Source organism: Culex quinquefasciatus, chromosome 2 (assembly GCF_015732765.1).
Source record: "Culex quinquefasciatus strain JHB chromosome 2, VPISU_Cqui_1.0_pri_paternal, whole genome shotgun sequence".
Lineage (NCBI taxonomy): Eukaryota > Metazoa > Arthropoda > Insecta > Diptera > Culicidae > Culex > Culex quinquefasciatus.
In genome coordinates, this window is record NC_051862.1 from 186,773,788 (window position 1) to 186,798,690 (window position 24,903).

General features: G+C 36.5%; 5 protein-coding genes across 6 annotated transcripts; 2 read left to right on the forward strand and 3 right to left on the reverse strand.

Annotated features, from left to right (window-relative positions):
• Positions 1–77: 77 nt before the first annotated feature.
• On the reverse strand, positions 78–7,421 carry LOC6031188 (YEATS domain-containing protein 4). The gene is made up of 3 exons (XM_001841978.2): positions 7,229–7,421; positions 390–873; positions 78–331 (listed from the first exon to the last, which is right to left on the reverse strand). Exons 1-3 carry the CDS (start codon positions 7,274–7,276, stop codon positions 168–170), a joined length of 696 nt encoding a protein of 231 aa, XP_001842030.1. The 5' UTR covers positions 7,277–7,421; the 3' UTR covers positions 78–167.
• An 85-nt stretch (positions 7,422–7,506) lies between these two features.
• Positions 7,507–14,200, forward strand: LOC6054675 (5-methylcytosine rRNA methyltransferase NSUN4). Its single transcript, XM_038250187.1, has 3 exons — positions 7,507–7,663; positions 7,726–8,993; positions 13,973–14,200. Exons 1-3 carry the CDS (start codon positions 7,598–7,600, stop codon positions 14,115–14,117), a joined length of 1,479 nt encoding a protein of 492 aa, XP_038106115.1. The 5' UTR covers positions 7,507–7,597; the 3' UTR covers positions 14,118–14,200.
• On the reverse strand, positions 14,129–15,387 carry LOC6031186 (general transcription factor IIH subunit 3). Its single transcript, XM_038250191.1, has 4 exons — positions 15,238–15,387; positions 14,804–15,180; positions 14,330–14,748; positions 14,129–14,267 (listed from the first exon to the last, which is right to left on the reverse strand). Exons 1-4 carry the CDS (start codon positions 15,242–15,244, stop codon positions 14,204–14,206), a joined length of 867 nt encoding a protein of 288 aa, XP_038106119.1. The 5' UTR covers positions 15,245–15,387; the 3' UTR covers positions 14,129–14,203.
• Positions 15,388–19,084: 3,697 nt separating this feature from the next.
• On the reverse strand, positions 19,085–24,233 carry LOC119765924. Of its 2 annotated transcripts, none has more exons than XM_038250188.1 (2): positions 23,779–24,233; positions 19,085–20,729 (listed from the first exon to the last, which is right to left on the reverse strand). In XM_038250188.1, the coding sequence occupies exon 2, from the start codon at positions 20,440–20,442 to the stop codon at positions 19,120–19,122; it is 1,323 nt and encodes a 440-aa protein (XP_038106116.1). In that variant the 5' UTR covers positions 20,443–20,729; positions 23,779–24,233; the 3' UTR covers positions 19,085–19,119. The 2 variants fall into 2 exon arrangements, with proteins under 2 accessions (XP_038106116.1, XP_038106117.1); XM_038250189.1 differs by lacking the exon at positions 23,779–24,233 and adding an exon at positions 22,163–22,286.
• LOC6031185 (hsp70-binding protein 1) lies at positions 22,233–23,490 on the forward strand. The gene is made up of 3 exons (XM_001841975.2): positions 22,233–22,394; positions 22,453–23,283; positions 23,344–23,490. The coding sequence occupies exons 1-3, from the start codon at positions 22,341–22,343 to the stop codon at positions 23,413–23,415; spliced, it is 957 nt and encodes a 318-aa protein (XP_001842027.2). The 5' UTR covers positions 22,233–22,340; the 3' UTR covers positions 23,416–23,490.
• Positions 24,234–24,903: the final 670 nt, after the last annotated feature.

A 24,903-nucleotide genomic window follows, 5' to 3' on the forward strand; every position in this document is an offset into this window, starting at 1 on the left:
GCCGTTAACAAAAAAAGACTTTCAAGATAAATTCCTAGCATGGAATGTCGGATTGTTTAAGTGCATAAATCAATTAATTTTTACGTTAAATTATTGCCCAGTAGTTTGTTATTAAAATGGTTCAAACGTTCGCAAACATTCCAGACTTACAAACCTCCCTCTCTGCGTCACGCCGCCGGCTGTTGGCCCTGCACCTTGGCCATTTCCGTCTTGAACTTGGCGATCGTTTCCCGCGCCAGCTTGAGCTTATCCTTGAGCAGTGTTATTTCCGATTTGATCTTGGCCTTCGTTTCGATTATGTTCTCCAGCGATTGGACTTTTTTCTCTTCAACTAAAAAAAATAAAGCAAAATAAGACAAGAGTTCTTTTCAAATTTGAATAAACCTCACAATCCGTGTCATGCTTCCACGCGCCCGTCGTGACCGGTTGCACGTTCGTCAGCAGTTGCTGCATCAGCTGGGTCGGTTCCTGAAACACAATCTCCTCGTACTGCTCCGATACCAGGCCCTTCTTGCCCTCGATCTGGGTCGTTGTTACTTCCCCGTCCAGAATGGGACTTTGGAACAGTTTCAGGATGTGGTACATCGTGACGGGTCGTTCCGTTGGGTCGTGAAAGTGGATTTTGATCACGATTTCAAACTCTCCCCAGCCCGTTTCGGTCACTTCGAAGGGGGGCTTTGTGACCACACGATTGGGGTTGGCGTAGCTTTCGTGCAGTTTGAAGTGGATTTTCTTCACGTACGTGGACATGTCTTCGTTTTGGTACGGCTTTACGTACACCGTCCACTGGTGGGTGTGGCCGTCTTCTTCGCGCTTTTTGCCGAATGAGCGGGCTACGTTGCCGTAAATGAGAGGTTTGACGATGGTGAGGCCCTGAAGAAGATATGAAGATATTTTTTTTTAAATAAATGTTTCAATTTCCTTAAAAAACTAATCATTTTTTCAGCTTTTTTCTTTTTCGAAATGGGGTTTGTTTTGCATTTACAAAATAAATTTAACTTAACATGTAAAAATTAATTATTTTTAATTAAATATTTATATTTTAAGCTGTGTACAGAGATCGGAAGAAATACGGAAAATAAATAAATTGCATTCTTTTTATGACCATATGAGTTTAAATCCACCCCAGATAACTGAATTCAAAATGTGAGAACGAGAAAAAATAAAATGAAATAAAAATCCAATAAACAATAATTCTACACATTTAAATTTCAAAAACATAAAATTCTGGAATTCAGACTTATTTTTTTTAGGTTAACAAATCCTTTAATTTTCAAATCCATTAGGAACTAGAAAATTAAAAAAAATATTGGACATAAATTCTAAAATTCTAAACTTCTAAAACTCTAAAATTATAAACTTCTAGAACTTTAAAATTCTAAACTTCAAAAGTTCGTAATTTACAAAATACCTAAATTCCTGTATTCCTAAGTTCCTAAATTCCTCAATTCCTAAATTCTTAAATTCCCAAATTCCTAAATTCCTAAATTCCTAAATTCTTAAATTCTAAAATTCTAAAATTCTAAAATTCTAAAATTCTAAAATTCTAAAATTCTAAAATTCTAAAATTCTAAAATTCTAAAATTCTAAAATTCTAAATTCTTAAATTGTTAAATTCATAAATTCTTAAATTCTTAAATTCTTAAATTCTTAAATTCTTAAATTCCTAAATTCTTAAATTCTTAAATTCTCAAATTCTTAAATTCTTAAATTCTTAAATTCTTAAATTCTTAAATTCTTAAATTCTTAAATTCTTAAATTCATAAATTCTTAAATTCTAAAATTCTGAAATTCTAAAATTTTAAAATTTTAAAATTCTAAAATTCTAACATTCTAAAATTCTAAAATTTTAAAATTTTAAAATTTTTAAATTCTTAAATTCTTAAATTCTTAAATTCTTAAATTCTTAAATTCTTAAATTCTAAAATTCTAAAATTCTAAAATTTTAAAATTCTTAAATTCTTATATTCCTAAATTCTTAAATTCTTAAATTCTTAAATTCTTAAATTCTTAAATTCTTAAATTCTTAAATTTTTAAATTCTTAAATTCTTAAATTCTTAAATTCTTAAATTCTTAAATTCTTAAATTCTTAAATTCTTAAATTCTTAAATTCTTAAATTCTTAAATTCTTAAATTCTTAAATTCTTAAATTCTTAAATTCTTAAATTCTTAAATTCTTAAATTCTAAAATTCTTAAATTCTTAAATTCTTAAATTCTCAAATTCTTAAATTCTTAAATTCTTAAATTCTTAAATTCTTAAATTCTTAAATTCTTAAATTCTTAAATTCTTAAATTCTTAAATTCTTAAATTCTTAAATTCTTAAATTCTTAAATTCTTAAATTCTTAAATTCTTAAATTCTTAAATTCTTAAATTCTTAAATTCTTAAATTCTTAAATTCTTAAATTCTTAAATTCTTAAATTCTTAAATTCTTAAATTCTTAAATTCTTAAATTCTTAAATTCTTAAATTCTTAAATTCTTAAATTCTTAAATTCTTAAATTCTTAAATTCTTAAATTCTTAAATTCTTAAATTCTTAAATTCTTAAATTCTTAAATTCTTAAATTCTTAAATTCTTAAATTCTTAAATTCTTAAATTCTTAAATTCTTAAATTCTTAAATTCTTAAATTCTTAAATTCTTAAATTCTTAAATTCTTAAATTCTTAAATTCTTAAATTCTTAAATTATGAAAGATTATAATGCGAATTTTTCCATTTTAGGCATTATGAAAGTTTTATTTTTTTATGTTCAACATTTTGAATTTTCGAATTTAAAGATTTATGATTTTTTTTTCTTTTTTAGAATATATTTTTTTTTTATTTTAATGAATCAATTTTAGTGAATTTAAGAAAAAATCTGTTTAGTTTACATTAGAATTTAAAATTGCAGCATCTTCAAATTTTCTTTAGATTTGGATTTTTCGAATTTTAGATTTTTTTTTTTGTATTTCTATGTTTTGAATTTTGCTATTTTCAATTTTTTTTAGATATTGAATTTTATTTGGTTTAATTTCTGGTTGTATTATCACTTTTGAATATCTCTGGAGTCCGCCCATTTAAAATAAATATTCTGCTTTTCGAGATTTGCCATTACAAGGCAATTCAAAATTATTGGTAAGTTTTTAATTTTCAGTCGCATTCAAATCTAGAGTTTTTTTTTTTTTTAAACAAAAGGTCCTATAAGTCTTTTTTGTTTCATATGTATATAAAGGACCTATTAAAAAAACGTTAAAAGTGAAAAAATCCAAATAATTTGATTTCAAGCAAAACAATGTAAAAGGACCGAAGCCGAAGTGTAAACAAAGAGTCTATCCTGCTCACGTCAGTTCAAGCAAAACAATGTAAAAGGCCCTAAGTCGAAAATGTAAACAAACCACATTTTCTCTGCAAACGATGCTTAGTGTCTTAATCTATCGCAACATATCGAAAAAAGTATTAAAAGTTCGATTTTTGTATGAAAAAAAATATATTTTCCAAAAGGCCAATGTCAATGATACCTTGTTTGTTTTTAAAATCCTGATAGACCTGTGCTGCTAAGGTCCAATGTGGAAACTGGATTGTTTTGTTTTGGAATCGTGTTAGTCCCAGGGACAAACACGATGTTGTTTGCAAACAAAAACGAAACCAACATTGGTCTTTTGCTTCAAAACTTTAATTTTAGCTGAAAATTTGAAAAATCGGGCATTTCTGGTCAATTCCTTCCCCTCAAGACTTGTGTCATCAAGATTCTATTGATGTTGGTAATGCCTTTTCACCCTTGCAATCAAACAATCAATAAATAGTTCTGATTTTGGTTCAGTTAGTTTTTGTTTTTTCTTAACCGATATTTTATGTTTTATTTCCAGAAGCAGCTCAAATGATGCTGGACGCTTCAGTAGCCACCGTTTATGAGTCTTATCGAGCCGCAACTCGACCAACAGCGGCCGGGTGCGATACTTCACGGCGAAGGAACTGGTCGAGCCGGTGGCTAAGGAGTGATGGTGAAGGTTATTTGATTCAGAAGGAGGTTCAGAAGAAGGAGCCTTCGAAGGTGCTTCAACTTGGGAGGTTTAAGCTCCGGGAGAAATCTTCCGGTTCGGTCGAGGGAAGCTCGGATCCGGTGCGGACTCGCAACCCGTCGCGAATAAACCCGCAACGACTCCGGCTAGGTTAGCAACGTCAATGGCGGCGCGATTCGGGACGCGTCGACGCCGGCGGCCATCCGGAATTCGTTGGCCTCTCCACAACCAGCCAAAATGATGACCAAAATCACGCCAAAGCCGAATTCACGACTCTTTGACGACAATGACGAGAAGGAAGAAGCCTCGGAACCGCAACCGGGACGCCCTGCTGTACGACAAGGACGACGACAAGCCAAACGAAATGCTGGATCACAAGCTAGCCGAAGATCGTGCCCGGAAGCATCGTGAAAAGGACGCCAAGGAGGAACGCGAGCAACGTCGGTGACCAAGTTCAAGAACTTTTTCTTTGACGAACCGGAAACTTCGTCGGAGAAGAAGAGCTCTGCCAGTCGGGACAGAACATCCGACATCAAGAAGCCAAAGGATCAAGATCAGGAAGAAGATGAAGAGCGGAAGCGAAAGCCGGTGACGTACAAGTCAATAAACGATTTGTTTGAAAAGGTGGTGCTCGTGATTAGCGGGACTCAAAATCCGGAACAGGCCAACCTACGGAATCAGGCGCTGGCCATGGGAGTTCGCCCTCTCTCCCCGTAAGGGAACGGTCGGAGTAAGGTGTACGATAAGAGTACGGAGGAGGAAGAGGGAAGAATAGTGAGGAGAAGGAGAAGCAGTTGGACTTTTTCGAGCGGAAACGGTTCCTGCTGGATGACGACGTGGGTGCCGTGGATGTGATCAAGCTGGAGCGGCTAAAAACTTTAGTCGCCGGTACAATCGACCAAAACTGAATGATCAAGGCGAGCCAATCTTGGTTTAGCAAGCACCTGCAGTAGTTTTTTTTACAAAATTGATCCTCGTGCTGAAGACTTTCGATTCAGAATTGCCGGACATGCCAACGGTCACAGATCAGCCGATTGAACTTTCTCAAGAAAGCTTGCCGTTTTGAAGAGCTTGCTCAAATACGTGAGTGAGCCGAACTAGCAGTTTTGAAGAATCTTTTATTGATCATTGATGCGGTCCTAAATAAAGCAGTTTATATAGCAATAACTAAAATTGTTTATTTATTTATTTAGAAAAAGCTAGGAATCTCCGAACCACTGTTCCGGTTTACGGCTGTCCAGGTCGAAACCCTTAAGCAGACATTCCTGCTTGCTATCCGGCCGCATAACTGACGAATGCTTCCCGTCGTTGTTCCGGCAGACATTGCTAAACTTCAACTCAAACGTGACCAACGGACGTTCCCTTGAGTCCACGACCGGTTCCTGCTTCTTGCAAACAGCTGTTCATTGTTCGTTCTTCCCCGCTGTCTTTGGACATGGTTCCAGACAGTTTGTTATTGGCATCACCGATCAACCACTCGAATGTTTTATTCAGGTGGAACTCTTCCGCGACGTACTTTGGTTACTGGAAGTTTACTCATATAAACTAATATAAACTCATATAAACTATTTACTCATATAAACTAAACCAATCAACTGAAAAATTTGATTTTATTTTATTCAAAAATCCCGTTCACATTTGTTATTCATTACGAAAAATCCCAATCCCAATAATACGCCCTCCTCGTTGACGGTGATCTTGAACTTTACCAGCACTTCGCCGACCTGGACTTTCTTCGAGAAGCCGGAGAAGTTGGCCGAATTTTCGAACAGCTTGCCCATGCCTCGGTCCAGTACGGTCTTCATGTCGACGGGACGCGGAAATAATGCCCTTGTTATTGCCCCGCAGGGATGTTCGGCGACGAGGTGAGGCGGGCAAGGAGTTTGTCAGTGCGTTGGATTCGGTGGGGGGTAGGAACACGAACATCGAAACGCGGGACGCTTCGTCCTGGCCGGTGTAGGGCAGCTCCAGGATGTGGCAGCCGTGCTTCTCGTTGGCGGCTGGTGGAGGGACGAACCGGTTAGGTATTTGACAGCACAGTTGTTGATTTTATATTACTCACCATGGTTGAAGGTTCCCTCGACGTGCATCATGTCAACAAACTCCTGGCGCTCGTTCGAAACGTAAAAGATCTCCTTCTTGGTCTCCTCGGGCTTGAATTTGCTCTGCCAGGTTCCCTTCAAACGATCGTTTCAATTAGCCACTGTAACTCAATCAAAGTTATTCAAACCCACCTTGAACTAGGCAGCATTGGTGATCGCCAGCTTTGTGTTCTTCGTGATCGAGCCCGGAATCAGCAGATCCGTAATTTTCCCGTGCGTCGTGTTCTCCACCCAGTTGTTAATGTACAGCCGCTGCGATTCCGGAACATTCTCAAAGTCCAGCTTCTCAATCTCCTCGAAGAACTTGTCCTCCATGCACTCCTTGACCGGAATCTGCTTCCCGAAGAACAGCTCGTCCACCTTGTTTTGCCCGAACCGCATCGCCAGAGCCTTCTCCCCACATTGTAAGCCTGCCACACTACCGGTTTGTAAATAATTTAAAAAAAAATACGTAAAACGAGAAAAAAATGACTTTGGTGCAAAAGACCTAACACGAAATCTCAATTTGTTTTGGTTTGGCCTGCAAGGCCAAAATACAAAAGCACAACAAAAACAAATCCTGAAGTTGTGTTTGGCCGTTTGACATAGGGCCCAAATGGAAAATGAAACTCGCCAATGTTTACATAGGCGATAAAACGCAAAGGGCTTAATCGATCCCGCATGTTGTTAACTTTTTTTAAGAGGCCTATGTAATTTTATCATCAATTTTATAGCAATAATGAAATGTTTTCAGAAAATTGAACACGGGGGAACATAACAATACTAGTTTTGCGTTTTTTATATGAATAATATCCATAGTCAGCCAAATGAGTTTAAAATAGGAATTGAAAAACTAACCGCAGACTTCATCCTCGTTTTTCTCAATGTTTTGAAAAATGACAACGGCCGTTTTACAATGTTTTGCTTGAGTTGATGTTTTAATTAAAAAGCTTCAGCCCTATTACAATGTTAAGCTAGATTTCTTCATCAAAACACTTTGCAAACAAGCACTATTCAGCTGCGTACCACTTAAGAAAAATCTTTTCGTGACATGTTCCTTGACCATCAGCCTAGGACAACGCTGTGATTGAGTTCACTTTGCCCCACTGCCCCAAGATTTGTTGCGATCAAAACAAGAAAAGCCTACCTTCACTCGCCCGCCAGAGTCCGGTCCAAAATCAGTTGAAATATTCATTGTTACTCTGCCAAACTATCCCAGGAACACTTTAAACCTTTTCAAATGCCAATAATCGCTTAAATATGGCAAATTTTGCTTGAAAATCTCCTCAAAATGTTTTCCACTTTCGATGCCGCCACAATCAAAACAAAGCCGCTTGCTGATCTGTCAAACAAAACTGGTGCAGTGCTGCCAGCTCGTCTTATATTCAAAACCCACCACACTCGATTCTGTTTTGCTCGCTCACTTCGTGAGCAGCGCACGTGTGTTGATAAACAGAAATCTGACGCAAGTGGACCGGCTTTCTCTTCGGTGTTCCGGTAGATTTTCGGACTCAAAATGCTGCTCCAGATTCGGAAAGTGAGCTTGCTTTTGCGACGAGCCAAACACAGCAAGTCCCACTGGGTATGTTGGTTAAATCAATTTGTTTTGGAATCGCTTCAAAAGTTGTATTTTTCTCTATTTAGTCCCAAGTGCAGAAGAAGCAGTTCGCCCGGGATCGGGCGCTGGAGAACTTTGACGACTTTTACGGCCAGGTGTACGGCAACCGGTGGAAGAGCATCCGGGTGGCGCTGCTGAGCGAGCACAAGTACATGGCTTTGGTGAATCAGTTTGGCGACTGCGAGCGGACCGTAGCCGAGCTGGAGGCGGACGGAGCGATTAATTTGCGGGAGATTTACGCGGCCAAGAAGCGCTCACTGAGTGGGACGTTTGAAGAGCGGGTGAGTGGGGATAAGATTTTCAAGATGGACCAGCGGATTGAGGCGTTTGCGGAGAACCGAGAGCGGCAGGAGATGGAGCGGTTGTACAAGGAGGACGTGCCGGAAGTTGGAATTAGGGAAGAGGTTGAAGCGAAGGAGGAAGGAGCTGTAGATTTCAAAAAGTCACTCAGTAAAACGTTGCAAGACGATAAGGAGATGGATTTTCAGCGAATAATCGATCCAGATTTTGGAACGTCCGCGCTTTACGAATTTATTCCGGCAACGAAGCTGAAGGGAATGGAAGATTACGTTCCGGAATCGGACCACTATAAGTACTACAGCAACAGCGCCGACTTTCCCGTCACGATCGAGATGGAAAACAGTTTCGATATCCCCCAAAACTTAGACATTTACACCTACGAGCGCGGCAACTGTTCCGACTTCCGACCACCTCGAAACTGCTCAACCGGAGTTCTGTCCCACTTCCTCCTGGACGGAGCCTCAATCCTCCCAGCCCTAGCCCTAGACGTCCAACCGGGTGACCGCGTCCTGGACGCCTGCGCCGCTCCAGGCGGCAAGTCCCTGCTCCTCCTACAAACCCTTCGCCCAGGAACACTCGTTTGCAACGACGTCCAGGAAAGTCGCGTGAATCGCATCCGAAAGCTCATGGGCAGCTACCTGTACGACTTTAGTGCAAACTGGAAGCAAAAACGGTGCTTCATCACGCACGGAGACGCTCGCAATCTCACCGAGTACGACATGTACGACCGGATTCTGGTGGACGTTCCGTGCACCACGGATCGGCACTCGGTCATGGAGAATGACAACAACATCTTCAAGTCGAGTCGTGTGAAGGAGCGGCTGAGGCTGCCCGAGTTGCAGGCGGGGCTCTTGGCGAATTGTTTGCGGCTGTTGAGGCCGGGCGGGTCGTTGGTTTACTCGACGTGCAGCCTGAGTCCGGTGCAGAATGACGGCGTGGTCCACATGGCGCTGAGCAACGTGTTTAACGACACCGGGATGACGGTGACGGTGAGGTGAGTGAAAATAATTGCAACAATGAAAAAAATACCATTTGAACCACTAGATTTCCAAAAAAGTGTCCACGTGGTTTGTGGATGGGATTTTTTCCGTATTTTTTTTTTAATTTTCATATTTCAGGCATCAAATTCGAGTCTGAAACAGCATATTAGTCAAATTTGAATATGTCATTGCCTTTTAAATAAATGCATTTTTCAAAAAATGCATTTTTTTAATATGTCTTGGAATTAAAAAATCTAAATTATTTTAGCTACTCACTTATTTGTTGTTTATGAATTCAAGCTCGACCATAAAAAAAAAAGTTTTTTGTGATTCGATTATCCGAAGTATTTTTTTTTTCGAGGCCTTCAGATAATCGAGTCTGGACTATATTGAAAGTATATAAGAAAATACTGAAAATTTTAACCTTTGATTTTTACCAGCCTCATAGATTTCGAGAAATTTGACAGGAATTGGGTAGATCTTGATGAAAACTTATTGTTCAGGCAATTTGGATATGTTTATTCTACAACAATTAAACCCGTTCAGTTGACTGACTCGGTTCAGTTTTGAAACTGAATTACTATTCAGGCAATTCAAACAGTTTGATATGTCGCATGATACTTTTTTTGCAAGATATTTTCAACCGGTGCATTTATTGAACCGGTTGGATGAACCAGGAGAGCAACGGTTCAATTTTGCTGCAGAATGACTAGAAAGATTTAGATATGTCGCATGCTACATTTTGTGCCAGAAATGTTCAACCGGTACAACTATTGAACCGGTTCAGTTGAATCGGTTCAATTATGTTACAGAATGACTTTTCAGGCAATTTTAAGGAGTTAGATATGTCGCATGCTACATTTTGTGCCAGAAATGTTCAACCGGTACAACTATCGAACCGGTTGGATGAACCGGTTCAGTTGAATCGGTTCAATTATGTTACAGAATGACTTTTCAGGCAATTTGAAAGAGTTAGATATGTCGCATGATACATTTTGTGCCAGCAATGTTCAACCGGTACAACTGTTGAACCGGTTGGGTGAATTTTTTTGCAGATTGACTATTCATGAAATTTTGAAAAGTTATACATGTCGCATGATACATTTTGTGCCAGCAATGTTCAACCGGTACAACTGTTGAACCGGTTGGGTGAACCGGTTCAGCTGAATCGATTCAATTTTTTTGCATTCATGAAATTTTGAGAAGTTAGATATGTCGCATGATTATGTTTCTAATGAAAAGTCATGTTTTTATTCTCTTACTGATGTTAGTATATAGAACAATAAATATTTACTTAAATTTTTTAGTAAAACTTTATGGAAAACGTAGTCTTTTTATATTTTTAACATAAAGTTCAGGTGAAGACCTTTCCAAAGCACTATAAAACATTGAGTTTTGGTCATGTTTTGCATAGTATATAAATTTTACAAATTTACTGTAACGCATTTTGCTCGGATATTTTTTCGTTCACCCCCTCCCCCCGAACCCCGCCCAAAAATCCACTAATTTGCATATGTTTTCCTTAAAGTAGACATTCTGACGATTCCAAAACACTATAAAACATTGAAGTTTGGTGCTGTTTTGCATATTTCCCAAGCCTGCGAAAATTTACTGTAACGCATTTTGCAGGCCTCGGGTTTTGACTGTTAAACGAAGTCTTGTACAAACTTGATATTCTCGACATAGGAAATTCATGGCGTTTTGGTTGTTTTGAAAAAAAGCAATCTAGATTTTTTTTATTTTGAAATTTGAAAATTGCAGAGCTTTGAAAGTTTTAAATTTCTTAATTTTAAAATCTTTTAATAATTTTTTTTAATTTTTGATTATTCGTATTTTTGCATTTTTTAATTTCTGATTTTTTGAGTTTTAGAAATTCTGAATTCAGCATTTTTGAAACCAAAACTATTTTGCTAAAGCTTGATTTTTTTTATATTTTATATTATTTTTAAAAATTTCTGAGTTTCTGTCAGAAAATTGAATGATTAATGTTATGGCTTTTCCCGCTGTTTTAATTATTTCTCAGTAAAAGAAATTCCCTCCTTTTAATTTTCGTAATTTGAGGATTCGGCCCCATGAGGCAACTCAGCATATTTAATATTATGATATCAAATACAAAATCATTTAAACGTTTGTAATATTCAAAATTCTGAAAATCTCTGGACGTTATGTTTGAACAAACTTTAAGCAGAATCTACAAGTTTCTTGAAAACGCCAAATCAATCTCAAAAAATCCGTTTTGAAAAAAAAAATCTTCATAAAATTCAAACAAAACTTCAAAAATACTTTGCAAAAAATAAAATGCAAAATCAAATTTCAGTCGAACATGGCTGTACACATTTTTAAATAAAGTGCACCGTTAGGCATTTTGAGGTTCTTTTTTCGATAAATGTTCAGTAGAACAGACTCTTAAAGTTTAAATTCTGTGAAAAAATAGTTTTTCTCAGTGCTAGCTTATTATGCCTCACTTTTCAACTCACAATATCTCAGAATCTATTGGTTAAAAAAAATTTCTGCTTTTTCCTACGAAAATATTTTTTTTATATATAAAAATCAAGCCCAATATTTAAAATAGTCCAAAATTAGTGTTTTTAGCCTTTATAAAATGTTTTTCTTCATTTTGAATTATTTTTATTCTATAGAAAAGAGCAGAATGCAAGGCAGAATGTTTACACAATTTTCATTTTTAAATATTTAAAATCGAACCTTCTGTTTCCAAGATATACCTAGCAAGTTGAATTACCGGGGGTTTTTTTTTACAAAAACTTTCAGAGCTTTAAAATTTTTAAAGAAAAGTTCCTTTTTATTTTGTTTAAAAAAAATCCGGGAAATAATTCATTTTCCAGATTTTAGATAATGATTTTTGATTTAAATGAACATTATACCGTTTCTGTACAAATTTTACGAAATAACAATTTCTGCCATTTAATTTTTCTGCCATTTGAGTCATTCTGTCATTCTCCCGTTTTGCTCTTATTTTTCTGCCACATAATTTTGTCGGCTATTTGACCTTTTCTGGCTAATAATTTTCTGTCGAACATTTTTTTTTCTGACAAATGAAATTCCGCCATTTGATATCTCTGCCATTTGGTGTTCTGGCCAACAATTTTCAGCAATTTGGCCAATCCCCATTTAGCTGTGTGTTTCCTTGATAAAGTATTTTTAAATTGCAAATAACTTTACATTTTTCGGGAAGTTTTGCCTTGAAATGTCTTTAATCATGAATCAAAAAATTGTAGGATTTTTGATATCAAAGAGAGAGCAGGCCAAGGATTGATACCTAAGAGCATGCAATGGCACTGACCTTGTTGCGTGCTCTTCGGTTGACGTCCACGTAAGGAACATCCTGGAAGGAGCGTAACTAACTACATCCGTAGTTCTGTTAGATCATCCGAATTATCTTGATCAGAACAGTATAGCTCTGGTTCCTTGCGAGTGTCCTATTTTCTTACCTCCACGTTGGCTTGGTTTCATGATGACCTAGCTGGTGGCCTGTGGAAACGGATCGTAAACCTTTGACCACCGCGGGTCAGAGTCGAGACGGCTAAAAGAAAGGGGCGCGACAATGTGGGAAAGGCAAGTAATTTGTGATTGTAGACGGTATTGTTTTGATTCGCAGTATGTTGAGTCAACTGCTGTGGATGTACCTGAAACATCGCACAACGGGGTTTCTCTTCTCTTCATTCTCAGCTACCACCTATCTCCTATTTTTATTTTGCTCTTCTGATTCCCAATTCTTCACTGATTCTTCTATTTAATATCCAACATTTGATTTTAATTTTACCAACTTTTGTTTCTCTTCTCTCTCAAAGCTTTTCCACTCTTTTCTATCAATTGATACTGCTGTAACAAACTTTTTTTTTTTTGTTTTTTTTTTCCTTAAAAATATACTTTTGCTTAATGTACTAGTAATATCAAGTCTATTTATCATCTGTTGGTTCATTGCGTAACTTCAGCTGATCCGTCAATAACGGAGTAGCAGCTCATTGGCAGTCAACCATGCTCATGCTCATGCTCATGCTAGTAATATCAAGTCTATTTATCATTCGCCTAATCTTTTTTGATTTTATTGCGAATTTATTTATTTGAATAACTCTTCATCTGTCCTATAAATTATCATTACTAATAATCTAAGCTTGTTTTGTATCTCTATTTATTAACTATTGTCTAATTTTACATCTAATACATCTAGCTTCTCATTTTTATTCTTCAAAATACGCTCATCATTCTCTTACTATTGATACTTGTTTTTTATAAAATAAATTCTCTTTTACTGTCAATTGTTTTCAATCTTCACCCTTTTTTCAAACAAGTGAGGTTTGAGCCCTTACTCAATTTATGGAATGGTTAAAGGATTAACACAAATATTACTATTGTATTTTTGGTAAACTTTTATAACATGCTTAGGACCAAAAATTGTAACAAAACACCGCGACAAAAGAAATAGCAACAGATAAACAGACTCAACAATAGGGAAGATTTCAGGAGAAAACAATACACAGTAAATAACAATTAGTTTTTGAATTCAAACTAAAAATAAAACAGTTTTTGCTTTAATGAAAGTTGATAGGCACACTATAAATGGTTAGGCGCTTATACTTACATCAAACCCTACTTAATGTACCACCCCCGGCCGAGTTAAAATGCGTAACCGGAAAAGAAGGTGTGCATGCCTGGCACGAACACTCAAAGCGTGTTCTAGCGTGTTGCTCGTACTGACTCAGAGCAAGGGTGAGATGTAGGTGTAAGGGCAGTGCGTGTTCGTCGGGAACCTTGTGCATAAGATCGGTCAAGGCCCGTTCTTACACTGAAAATTGCGAATTGCGAATTGCGATTTTTGATATCAAAGAGAGAGGGAGAGAGAGAGTATTTTCATAAATGAAAATTTTGTCAATTTTTGGGTACATTCAAACAGAAATAACGTCTAAAAAATTACATAATCCGAGAGTTTTTATTAAAATATTTTCTCGATTTATTTGTTCCTTCCCCCATCCAGAGACCTGAGCCAGGTGCTGCAACCCTTCTCGGACATGTACAAGTTCGCGTACCCAAACACGCTCAAGTACGGCCAGCTGGTTCTTCCGTTCCTGCCCGTCAACTTTGGTCCGATGTATTTCTGCAAACTGGTGCGAAATAATTAGATACGACGTTTGAGAGTTGCTTAAGTGCTTAGAGATGTTTATTTTAGTGAAAGTAAAAATAAAGTAACATGAAAAATTAATCACATCTATGTTTTCATCTTTTTTTTCTTCGGTTTGGCCGCAATCGGCGCGGGTGCCTTGAAGACGGTGCTGAAAGGAAAGTAAATCAAGGTAATTTTTAAAACGATTCACAGCTACAAAAAAAAACTCACTGGCAGGTTGTGCAGATCGGGCTAAACTTGCAAAAGATGGACAGACAAACCGAGCAGACGTAACCGATGTCGATGAGTTCGCGGTGGCAGAAACAGGCCGCTCGGTAGTCCACTTTCACCGGTGGGGGCAGCACCAGTTTGCAACGCATCTGTGGATCCGGCAGGAACACCCACAGCAAATACTGCAGAAATCCGTCCAGCTGGGGCAGCTTCAGGTATTGGCCGCCGGTGATGTCGCAGCCCTGCTGCAGAAGACTGAGCGGTTTGTCCAGCGCGCACACGTCCAGCGTGACGTTCTGCTTTTGGGCGGTGAAAAACACGTTCATGTAGGTCATGTACTGCGAGGCGCACTCGTTGCTTCCGGTGACCACTAGGATCCGGGAGTTGATTTTCACTCCAGCCGGTTTGTTTCGGTTTATCTGCAATACCAAAAGGATGATTCAACAACTCAAGTCCCGCAATCGCGTAACCTACCCTAGCGATGTAGCAAAGGGCCATGGCCATACTGCCGGCGAGCAGCGATTCCGTCGGAGCGGCCAACCTCGGCGCCTCGTTAATCATCCGGGCCAGCTTCTGCTTGATGGTTTTCTCCACCAGCGTAAACTGCTCGTACTGCCCATCGACCTGACGAATGTCCAGCGGTTTGCCCGGGTTCGGGTACAGGAACTCGGTCGCATGGTGGTGGCACGCCAGCACGGCCAGTTTGTTGTGGGCCTTCTGCATGAGGTGGGCGTTCGCGAAACCCACTATCGAGTCCAGACATTGCGTCAGGTGGTGCGGGTTCTCGCGGATTATGCGCTGCGACGGGTTCGTGTCCAGCACTATGACCAGCAAGCTGGTGTCGTTATTTTCTGGGAATTTAAATGGGATTTATTGAAAGATATTGCGAAAGTTTTAGAAAATCTTACCGTCCATCGTTGCAATCCTTCTTCTTCTTCTTCCTATCTGTGCGAGCCAACAGCTGTCAGCTCATTTGGAGGGCTCAGTTGCTGTGACTATAATGCCCTGTGGTTTTTTTGCCGCTTGACGCAAGCACGACGATGTCGCTAATACTCAGATCACTGAATCATTCGCCGGTTTAGTCATAGCCATTTGTCAACTAATCTTATCAGAAACATCTAAATATCAGCTTTAATTTCTTTTAAAAAATCAAAAACTTCAACGTATAAATTCAAATCTTTTGTTTTAAATAAATCTAAAAGGTTTCTAAAACGACAGTCGAACGAGTATTTTGTACGAGTGTGTCCAAACTTACAACAATGTAATATAATATGTTCTGCAGTTTCTGGTTCATCACAAAGATCGCAATTTTCTTCGTCTACTAATTTCATTTTAGCTTTCCAATATTTAGAGTAATCATGACCAACTAATAATCTATTGAGTAATCTTGTTTGTTCATTCGTGAGATTTTTGTTAAAAAACCATGATTCTTTTTCAATAATTGGTTGAAATTGATAAAAAGTTTTTCCCTTCTCTTCAGCGTATTCCCGATACCACAAGTTTGTTTTTTCCATTAAATTAATTTTGAATGTATTAAATGCATCTTTAATGAGTATATCGTTAGACAATGTTGTTGAACTATTTAAACCTTGTTTGGCTAATTTATCTGCTAATTCATTCCCACTTATGTTAGTATGACTTGGTATCCACTGTATTGTTGTATTCCATTTACTTGCTTTTTTAATAATCTCTTGTATGAGTGTAGGTACTTTTTTGTAATTTAAACTAGATTGTATAATTAAACAGGAAGATTTAGAGTCTGTATAGATAACTGCGTTAGCTAATTCGTCTTCGTCTATCAAGTTAAGTGCTGTGTTAATTGCTATTAATTCCGCTGTAGTGATGCAAGTTTCATTAAGAAGTTTGAATGAATATCTACGATTGTTGTGGGCATTATATACACCAATTCCGACTAGTCGTTCTTCTTTTGAAGCATCTGTGTAAATGGACGGCCTATTTTTATATGTATTATTTTGCAAAAATAAGAATGAAGATTTTATTACGAATGGGTTGGTGTTTTTCTTGGTAGTGTCAATGTCTCCTAGTTTTGTTTTAATATCTAATGATTTTTGGTTCAAGGTAAATTTAACTGTAGGTGCTATTTTTGTAAATACATTTTTCTCTTCCAGATAAACTTTTTCAAGATACGATAATTTGCTATTGTCTATATTAGAATTTAGTGATAAAAGCTGTTTACTAATGATGTTTTGATTATTGAATGACCTTGCTATTTCCTTGCATGTTATGTAATGATGCCGCTTATCTAAAGGTTGAGAACTTGCTATTGCATTAAGAGAATTTAATGGAGTTGTTTTAGTGCACCCTGTTATTTTTCTCAAGCATTGATTATTAATTGTGTTAAGTATTTGTTTGTTAGTTTTCTTTGCATTGTTAAATACTGATGCTCCGTATTCTATTACACTTCTGAAAATGGATTTATAAACTAAAATCATTGTCTGAGGATGTGCGCTGTATTTTATACTATTAATTACTTTTATCATGTTAAGCCTTTCAATTATTTTGGATTTTGTGTTTTTCATATGAATACCAAAACTCATAAACCGATCTAAAGTTATCCCTAAGTATGTGTAGTATTTAACGGTTTCTATAGCTTTATTGTTAATTTGGAGTGAAAGGGTGTTGTTACTATTTTGAAATAAAATGGCTTTAGTTTTGTCTGGATTTATTGAGAAATTTAATTCTTGAAGCTTTTCTGTTAATTTGTTTAATGCTATTTGGGTTCTGTCATTAAGCGATTCTAAAGTCTTATCACTAACTATCAGGCAAAAGTCGTCCGCGTATTGTACTAAGGAAACGTTATCATCTGCTATTTTGTGGAGATTTGCTGTGTATACATTATAACATGGAGGAGATAGTACGTCACCTTGCGGTAATCCGTTTGAAGATATTCTAACAATAGATTGATTATTACTCTCAAACGTAATTTTTCTATTTTTAAGAAACTCTGCAATCCAAGCTGTAATCTCACACGGAAAATTAAATTCGTTCATTATATCTATTAAAATATCTGTTTTAACTGAATTGAATGCATTTGATAAATCGATAAATACTATAGCAGTGAGTTTGTTTTCTCTTTTGTTCTTTTTTATCATATTTACGACAAAGTTTGTACAAGTGATAGTAGAATTATTTTTTCTAAATCCGAACGATGTGTCTGGTATTATGTTGTTATCTTCTGTAAAATTGATAAATTTCTCTAAAACTGCTGAATTCATCACTTTAGTTAAGGTAGGAACTAATGAAATGGGACGTTTACCTTCTACAGTAGATTGATCCTTTCCTGGTTTTGGTATAGCTATGACTTTTATAGTTTTAAGCACGTTAGGTAAAAAACAATTCCTCCAGAAATCATTTAACATTTTAATTACTACTAGTTTTGTTTCAGGTTTTAGAATACTTAACATTTCATATGTAATTTTGTCCTCCCCTGGAGTTGATCTTTTCTTCTTTTTGCTTAAAATGTTATTGAATTTCTCCAATGTCAAAAGGTCATAATCTGTTATAATATTAGAGTTAAAATTCCCTGTTATGTCGTTTTTGCCAAAGTGTCTATCTAAAAATTGCTCTGCTAGTTTTGCATCTTCATATAAAATATTATTTGTGCGTTGTTTTCTCTTTTTCCCTGTAAGTTTTCCTATTTTTAACCAAAGTTCGCTAGATGACATTGAAGGGTTTATGTCAGAAACAAAATTTTTAAGGTTTTCTTTTGTAGCTTGATTTTTTAGTTTGTTAAAAATGGCTTCTTTTTTCTTATACAAGATCAAATTTTCAACAGAAGACTGTCTGTTGAAATTAGCTCTTGCTTCTCTTTTTTCAATCCATGCCCTATTTATTTCCTCATTCCACCAATACTTTGGCGTGTGTTTATTTTTGAATCTGTTCTTTTTGTGAATATCTGAAACTATATTTTGAAAATGTTCAATACTGGTATTGTTGGGTAAATCTATTTGCTGCAATTCTGTTTTAATCTTTTTATAATTGTATACATATTGTGTTTTTTCTACTGAATTAAAACTGTAAATGATTTGAATAAGTAAATGATGACTACCAATTCCATAATCTAATGTTTTCCATTCGCAATCACCAAAAATAGTCGGCGAACATAAAGTTAGATCAATAGCTGTTGAAGTTTTGTTTAATTGAACTGGAATATAGGTTTTTTCTTTTTTATTTAATAAAATCACATTAAATTCATTAATCAAGTTCATGACAATTTGCCCTTTAGCATCGTTATTATCATTACCCCATTCCTGGTGATGAGCGTTAAAATCTCCTCCCAATATTACTTTTTTGTAAGATCTTAGAGCAGAAAAGATGTTTTTTAAGTCAGCGATTAGATTGGGTTTAGTTATTGAAGGTGCAATATAGATGGATACTAAAACAATGTCTAACGATACTACTCGAATAGCTATTACTTGTGTTAATTCTGAAACTGATGGTAAATTTATGTTTGAATACGAGAAATCTTGATGTAGAAATATAGCAGAACCACCGTAGTGGTCGTTTCTTGAATGTAAAAACTTGTGGTAGCGGTAAATATTGTACTTACTAGTGTGCTCGAATGTTTGATTAGTCCATGTTTCTGATACAAATGCTGCTGAATAGTTATCGGTGATGAGTATTCGATTCAACTCATCTTTGTGTTTGCTTAAACTTTGAATATTACATTGAAGAAGCTTAAACTCACTTATCACGGGGGTGTTGAAAACTAGGTTTAAATTTATGTTGTTACTCCAAAGATGAGTTGAATTTGAGTTTATACGTTGAGTTTATTTGAATACACTGTCAAACTTGAGAAACTTTTTAGAACAATCCTTTATATGTTTCTGAACGGCTTCGCTGACATCTGGGTTCTGAACCAAAGCCGAGTAGAAGTTCATCAGATCACTTCGTACTTCGCTAGTCGCCTTTCTTTCTGCGTCTGCCAATGCCTGCTTGTACATCGCTTGCCACTTTTCTTGCTCGGTAGACGCAAATGGGTTGTTCAAACCGACTCCACAGGTGTTGCTTGGTTCGATTTCAGCTAGAAACTCGTTGTAGCTGTCCGATCTGATTCGCTTTTCTCCGAACTGGATCTTCGTCTTAGCTGGAACTTTCTGCGATTTGTTTGCGGCTGACTGGGTTTGTTGGGTTTTTTGCTGCTTCTGCTGCTGGTTGTTCGGCTGCTGTCCTGTTAGTTTCTTGGCAAAGCTGTTCTGGATCGTAGGAAATTCTTCGCTGTTTGCCAGCACGTCGTACATATTACTGATCGGCATCGGCGCAATCAACTCCTTTGCTTCGATGTACGTCAGGTTCTTCTTGGACATAACCTTCTGGATGCTCGCCTCTCTTGGTCCTGCTGGGCAGGTCGGGTCAGTCGTTCGATGGTCGGCTGTGCGGCAGTGCAGGCACTTCGTATCGTTCTGGCATTCTTCCTGGCTCCATTCGTGGACCCTGGAGCATTTCTCGCAGCGTTTCTTCGATTTGCAGTTGGCCGCTTTGTGTCCGTAACGGAGGCAGTTAGTGCAGAGAATGATTCTACGAACATAAGGCTGCACCTTAACGTTGCATCCGTAGAGCTTGATTTTCTCCGGTAGAATCTGCGCTCTGAACGTGACGCTCACCCGGTTCGTTGGCTCCTTTCGCTCTTCGTCCTTGTTCCATCTGTTCAGTCGATACACATCCACAACCTGCACGCTGCTCTCGATTTCTTCCAAAATCTCCACCGTGTCAAGATCTTCCGGTACCCCGTTGATCACACCAGTGATGCACAGGACATGCTTCGGGATGTAGGCAACGTAACCCTTCTCGTTCAGGATTTTCTCCCCGACGAACATGTTAGCCTTTTGCCAGCAGTTGAAGAAAACGATGATCTTGCTTCGACCAAGGTACTTCAGATCAGTGACCGCGTTTTTGTACTTTGGGATCTTCCGTAGCACTGAACCGACCGAGAACTTGTTGATCTTCACGTTATCGTTCTTCGTTTCTACGTAAACCCGGTAAGGACCGACATCGCGCGCCATGTACATGAACGTTTCCGTGCCGTTATCCAGTTTGTAACCGTTCATTCTCATTCTTCCGGGTGGCGCTCCGCCACCAGACTCATCCGCCATGTTTGCACTTTCGACGACCGCCTACTTTTCTCCGATTTTCTATTCACTGATCTTCTATTACTTCACTACTTCCAAAGAATTCGATTCGTCCCGACGAAACAGATTATTTTCTGTTGAAATCGCCCGAAAAAAGCACGTGGTAAAAAACCGAGTTGGAAAATACACCTTTACGCAACGGCGTTCACCACTCGAATCATCGTTGCAATCCGTTTTGTATTCAGAATTCCTTTAAAGGTAGATCAAAACAAATTTGGCGAAATGTCAAATATATTCACCACCACTCAGGCCTGAAACAACATTTGGAAAGGGAATAAAATCAGTTTGTTTTCAAGCTGAGTATGGAGCTCATAAGGAACGTGATCAAGAAATGTTGCGCAGTTTTAAATTCTTAAATTTTAAGTTTTTAAAAATAATTTAAGAATTTAAGAATTTAGGAATTTAAGAATTTAGGAATTTAAGAATTTAAGAATTTAAGAATTTAAGAATTTAAGAATTTAAGAATTTAAGAATTTAAGAATTTAAGAATTTAAGAATTTAAGAATTTAAGAATTTAAGAATTTAAGAATTTAAGAATTTAAGAATTTAAGAATTTAAGAATTTAAGAATTTAAGAATTTAAGAATTTAAGAATTTAAAATTTAAGAATTTAAGAATTTAAGAATTTAAGAATTTAAGAATTTAAGAATTTAAGAATTTAAAATTTAAGAATTTAAGAATTTAAGAATTTAAGAATTTAAAATTTAAGAATTTAAATTTAAGAATTTAAAATTTAAGAATTTAAGAATTTAAGAATTTAAGAATTTAAGAATTTAAGAATTTAAAATTTAAGAATTTAAGAATTTAAGAATTTAAGAATTTAAGAATTTAAGAATTTAAGATTTAAAATTTAAGAATTTAAGAATTTAAGAATTTAAGAATTTAAGAATTTAAGAATTTAAGATTTAAGAATTTAAGAATTTAAGAATTTAAGAATTTAAGAATTTAAGAATTTAAAATTTAAGAATTTAAGAATTTAAGAATTTAAGAATTTAAATTTAAATTTAAGAATTTAAGAATTTAAAATTTAAATTTAAGAATTTAAGAATTTAAGAATTTAAGAATTTAAGAATTTAAGAATTCAAGAATTTAAATTTAAGAATTAAGAATTTAAGATTTAAGGATTTAAATTTAAGAATTTAAGAATTTAAGAATTTAAGAATTTAAGAATTTAAGAATTTAAGAATTTAAGAATTTCAGAATTTCAAATTTCAGAATTTCAGAATTTCAGAATTTAAAATTTAAATTTAAGAATTTAAGAATTTAAGAATTTAAGAATTTAAGAATTTAAGAATTTAAGAATTTAAGAATTTAAATTTAAGAATTTCAAATTTCAAATTTCAAATTTCAAATTTCAGAATTTAAGAATTTAAATTTAAATTTAAAATTTAAGAATTTAAGAATTTAAGAATTTAAGAATTTAAGAATTTAAGAATTTAAGAATTTAAGAATTTAAGAATTTAAGAATTTAAGAATTTAAGAATTTAAGAATTTAAGAATTTAAGAATTTAAGAATTTAAGAATTTAAGAATTTAAGAATTTAAGAATTTAAGAATTTAAGAATTTAAGAATTTAAGAATTTAAGAATTTAAGAATTTAAGAATTTAAGAATTTAAGAATCTAAGAATTTAAGAATTTAAGGTTTGATTTCCTGAATTTTGTTTTTTTATCCAACAGAAACTCACCACTACTATACTGGCAGCACTGCATTCCGCGCTCTCTCTCGCGAGAGAGAAGAGAGAACAAGCACCCAACATGCTTGTTTTGGTTCGATTGCTCAGTCAGCTGTCAAATTTGCATCATTCTTCAGTGAAATTTCCGTGAATTTTGTGTAAATCCAACAGTTAAATCGTGTAGATCAAAATGGCAAGTGGAGGAGACAATCCGGATCAACCGAGACAACCCCGAAACATGCAGGTTAGAGTAAAAAAAACTTTAAGAAAACCGGAAATTAACGTTGAATTCCACTTTCCAGGGTCTGCTCAAATTTGCTATGGAGGCCACTGCGGCCGAAGACGCCCCTGCTGCCGGCCAGCTGCCCCAAATGGACGAAGATCGGCGTCGCTTCCTGGAGGAAGCCCTCAAAACGCTCACCGTCGATGTGGTCCAGGAAATCGAAAAAGCGATGAAAACCCTGATGGATCCCGCCACCGAAGAGGACGACAAAGCGGAAGCGATCGATGTTATAATCGATTACGTGGAGGACATTGACGCGGCCAACGATTTCTTCAAAGTGGGAGGGTTCGTCATCATAAAGCCCGGACTAAACTCGGAAAACGTCGACGTGCGAACGGGAACGCTCCGGCTGGTTGGCGAGCTGGCCCAGAACAATCCCACCTGCCAACAGCACCTGCTCGAAGCGGACGTCCTGCCCCGCCTCGTGGAACTGCTCTCGGACGAAGCTCCGGTGGCCAGCCAAGCGATGCACGCCATTTCCTGCATGGTTCGGCAGTTTGAACCGTGCCTGGCCGCGTTCATCGACATGGGTGGCCTCGAGTGCATCCTCGGCTGCATCCAAACGGACAACGAAAAGCTCCGCATCAAATCGTCCTTCCTGATGTCGGCCCTCTGCACGGAATTTGCCGCCGTTCGGGATGAGTTTATCAAGCTGAATGCTGTGGAAAGGGTGGTGGCTTCGATTCGGCCCTCGAAGGAGTTCGAGCCCAAGCTGGAGACGGCGCTGTCCACGCTGACGGTGTTGACCGAGAGCCAGGACGCGATTCGACGCTGCCAGGCGGCCGGTTTGAGCTTGAGGTCGAAGCTGGAGTCGATTCTGAAACTGAACGATGGGAAGGAGGAGTGTTTGGTAGGGCGTTGAAGGGCAAAGCATTTGGTTTAAGTAAACTAATTTTGGTATTTTTTTTAGGAGCAAATTGAGTACGCCAACACGCTGCTGAAGCGATGTTTTACCGACAACAATGGTGGAACGGATCGGTAAGACATCTGATTACGGTATGGTTGATTTGTTGAAAGAATCGTAATTGAGAATAAAGCTGGGAGTCTTACATTAAAATGGTTTTGCAAAATGTGTATGAAAATCGATGACTGCCTTGGTTAAGCAGTGACCACAAGCATGACCGCAAGTGCTGTTTTTCATTTAATAACTCAATAGAAACCACAAAGACTTGGTTTATAGATAGTTGGCTCACGATAAGCTTCAACATGTATGCTTTACTTAACCATTTGACTTTCGAAGCAAGTCCTCAATTTCATCAATTTTGAGAACCAACTAATAAAATTTAGTACATTATTCTAAAAAAAGTAGAAAATCTTACTTTTTCGTGAAAACCTAATTCGTTACCTTATGGCACAAATTTGCCTAACGTTTTTCTCGGCTTGTTGACCAGCAGTGCTCTGTATGTTTTGTATTCGTCGACAACTGAGGTCTTAAATTGTTTATTTTTTTAAGTTTTTCCTATGATTTTTTTGTTTAATGAGGTCTCGCGGCGTGGCTGGAGCAAAATATTGCAAACCGAGAAACCCCATCGGAGATTTATACGTAGGAAGTTGTGTTTTACCGGCCTGAATCAGAATTTGTATTGTTAAAATATTCTTTCGGTGAAATAGTGTTTTCATTTTATTTGGTTTTTTGATTTTTTGTACGGATTGGACCTGGCCGTATAGGTGGATCGATCTTTAAAAAATATTTATTTTAGCAGATTTGTAAAGAAATCTCTTACCTCAAAAACCCCTTTTGAACTTTGTAAATCCGTTTTGACTGTCAAAAGAATTTTATGTATGAATAGGGTCCTAGGCTAAAGCTCTATGTAAATTTTTATGTTCAACTAAAAAACTCGATTTTAAACCATTTCTGATCACTTTTTTAATTTTATTGCAAAAAATTATGACAAAACCACTTTTTTATGGATCAGCTATGGTCCCCTTGGAATGAGCTGTCAAATAGAACCATTTCTGCCAAAAAAGGCCGCCGATTTTTTTTAAATTGATTTAAAAATCCATTTTAATTTCTTTGCGTTGTACAAAGGGAAATTGTGTTCAGAAAAATAAGCTTTATCGTTGTGAACAATGATATCATAAATTTAAGCTTTATTTTAGGACCCAATTTCGTTTTTTTTAAATCATTATTTTTCCAAAAATCCATAACTTGGCGGCAAAATTTTTCACCATACTTCTCTATGGTTCAAAAGTTGTGGATTTTTGTCCCCTAAAACGTATTGTGGAAAATTAAGTTTTTGTAAAAAAGGTTAAAAAAAATCTTGATTTTTTTCCTCATGTCTACAACCTACAACTTTGCCGAAGACACGACGAAAACGAGGATCGGAAAATTTAGGGGACTTTTCAGAAATTTCCAGGTTGTGCAAAAAATCTTTGACCGAGCTAGGAATTTTCGAATCAATACTGATTTTTTCAAAAAATCGAAATATCGGTCGCAAAAATTTTTCAACTTCATTTTTCGATGTAAAAT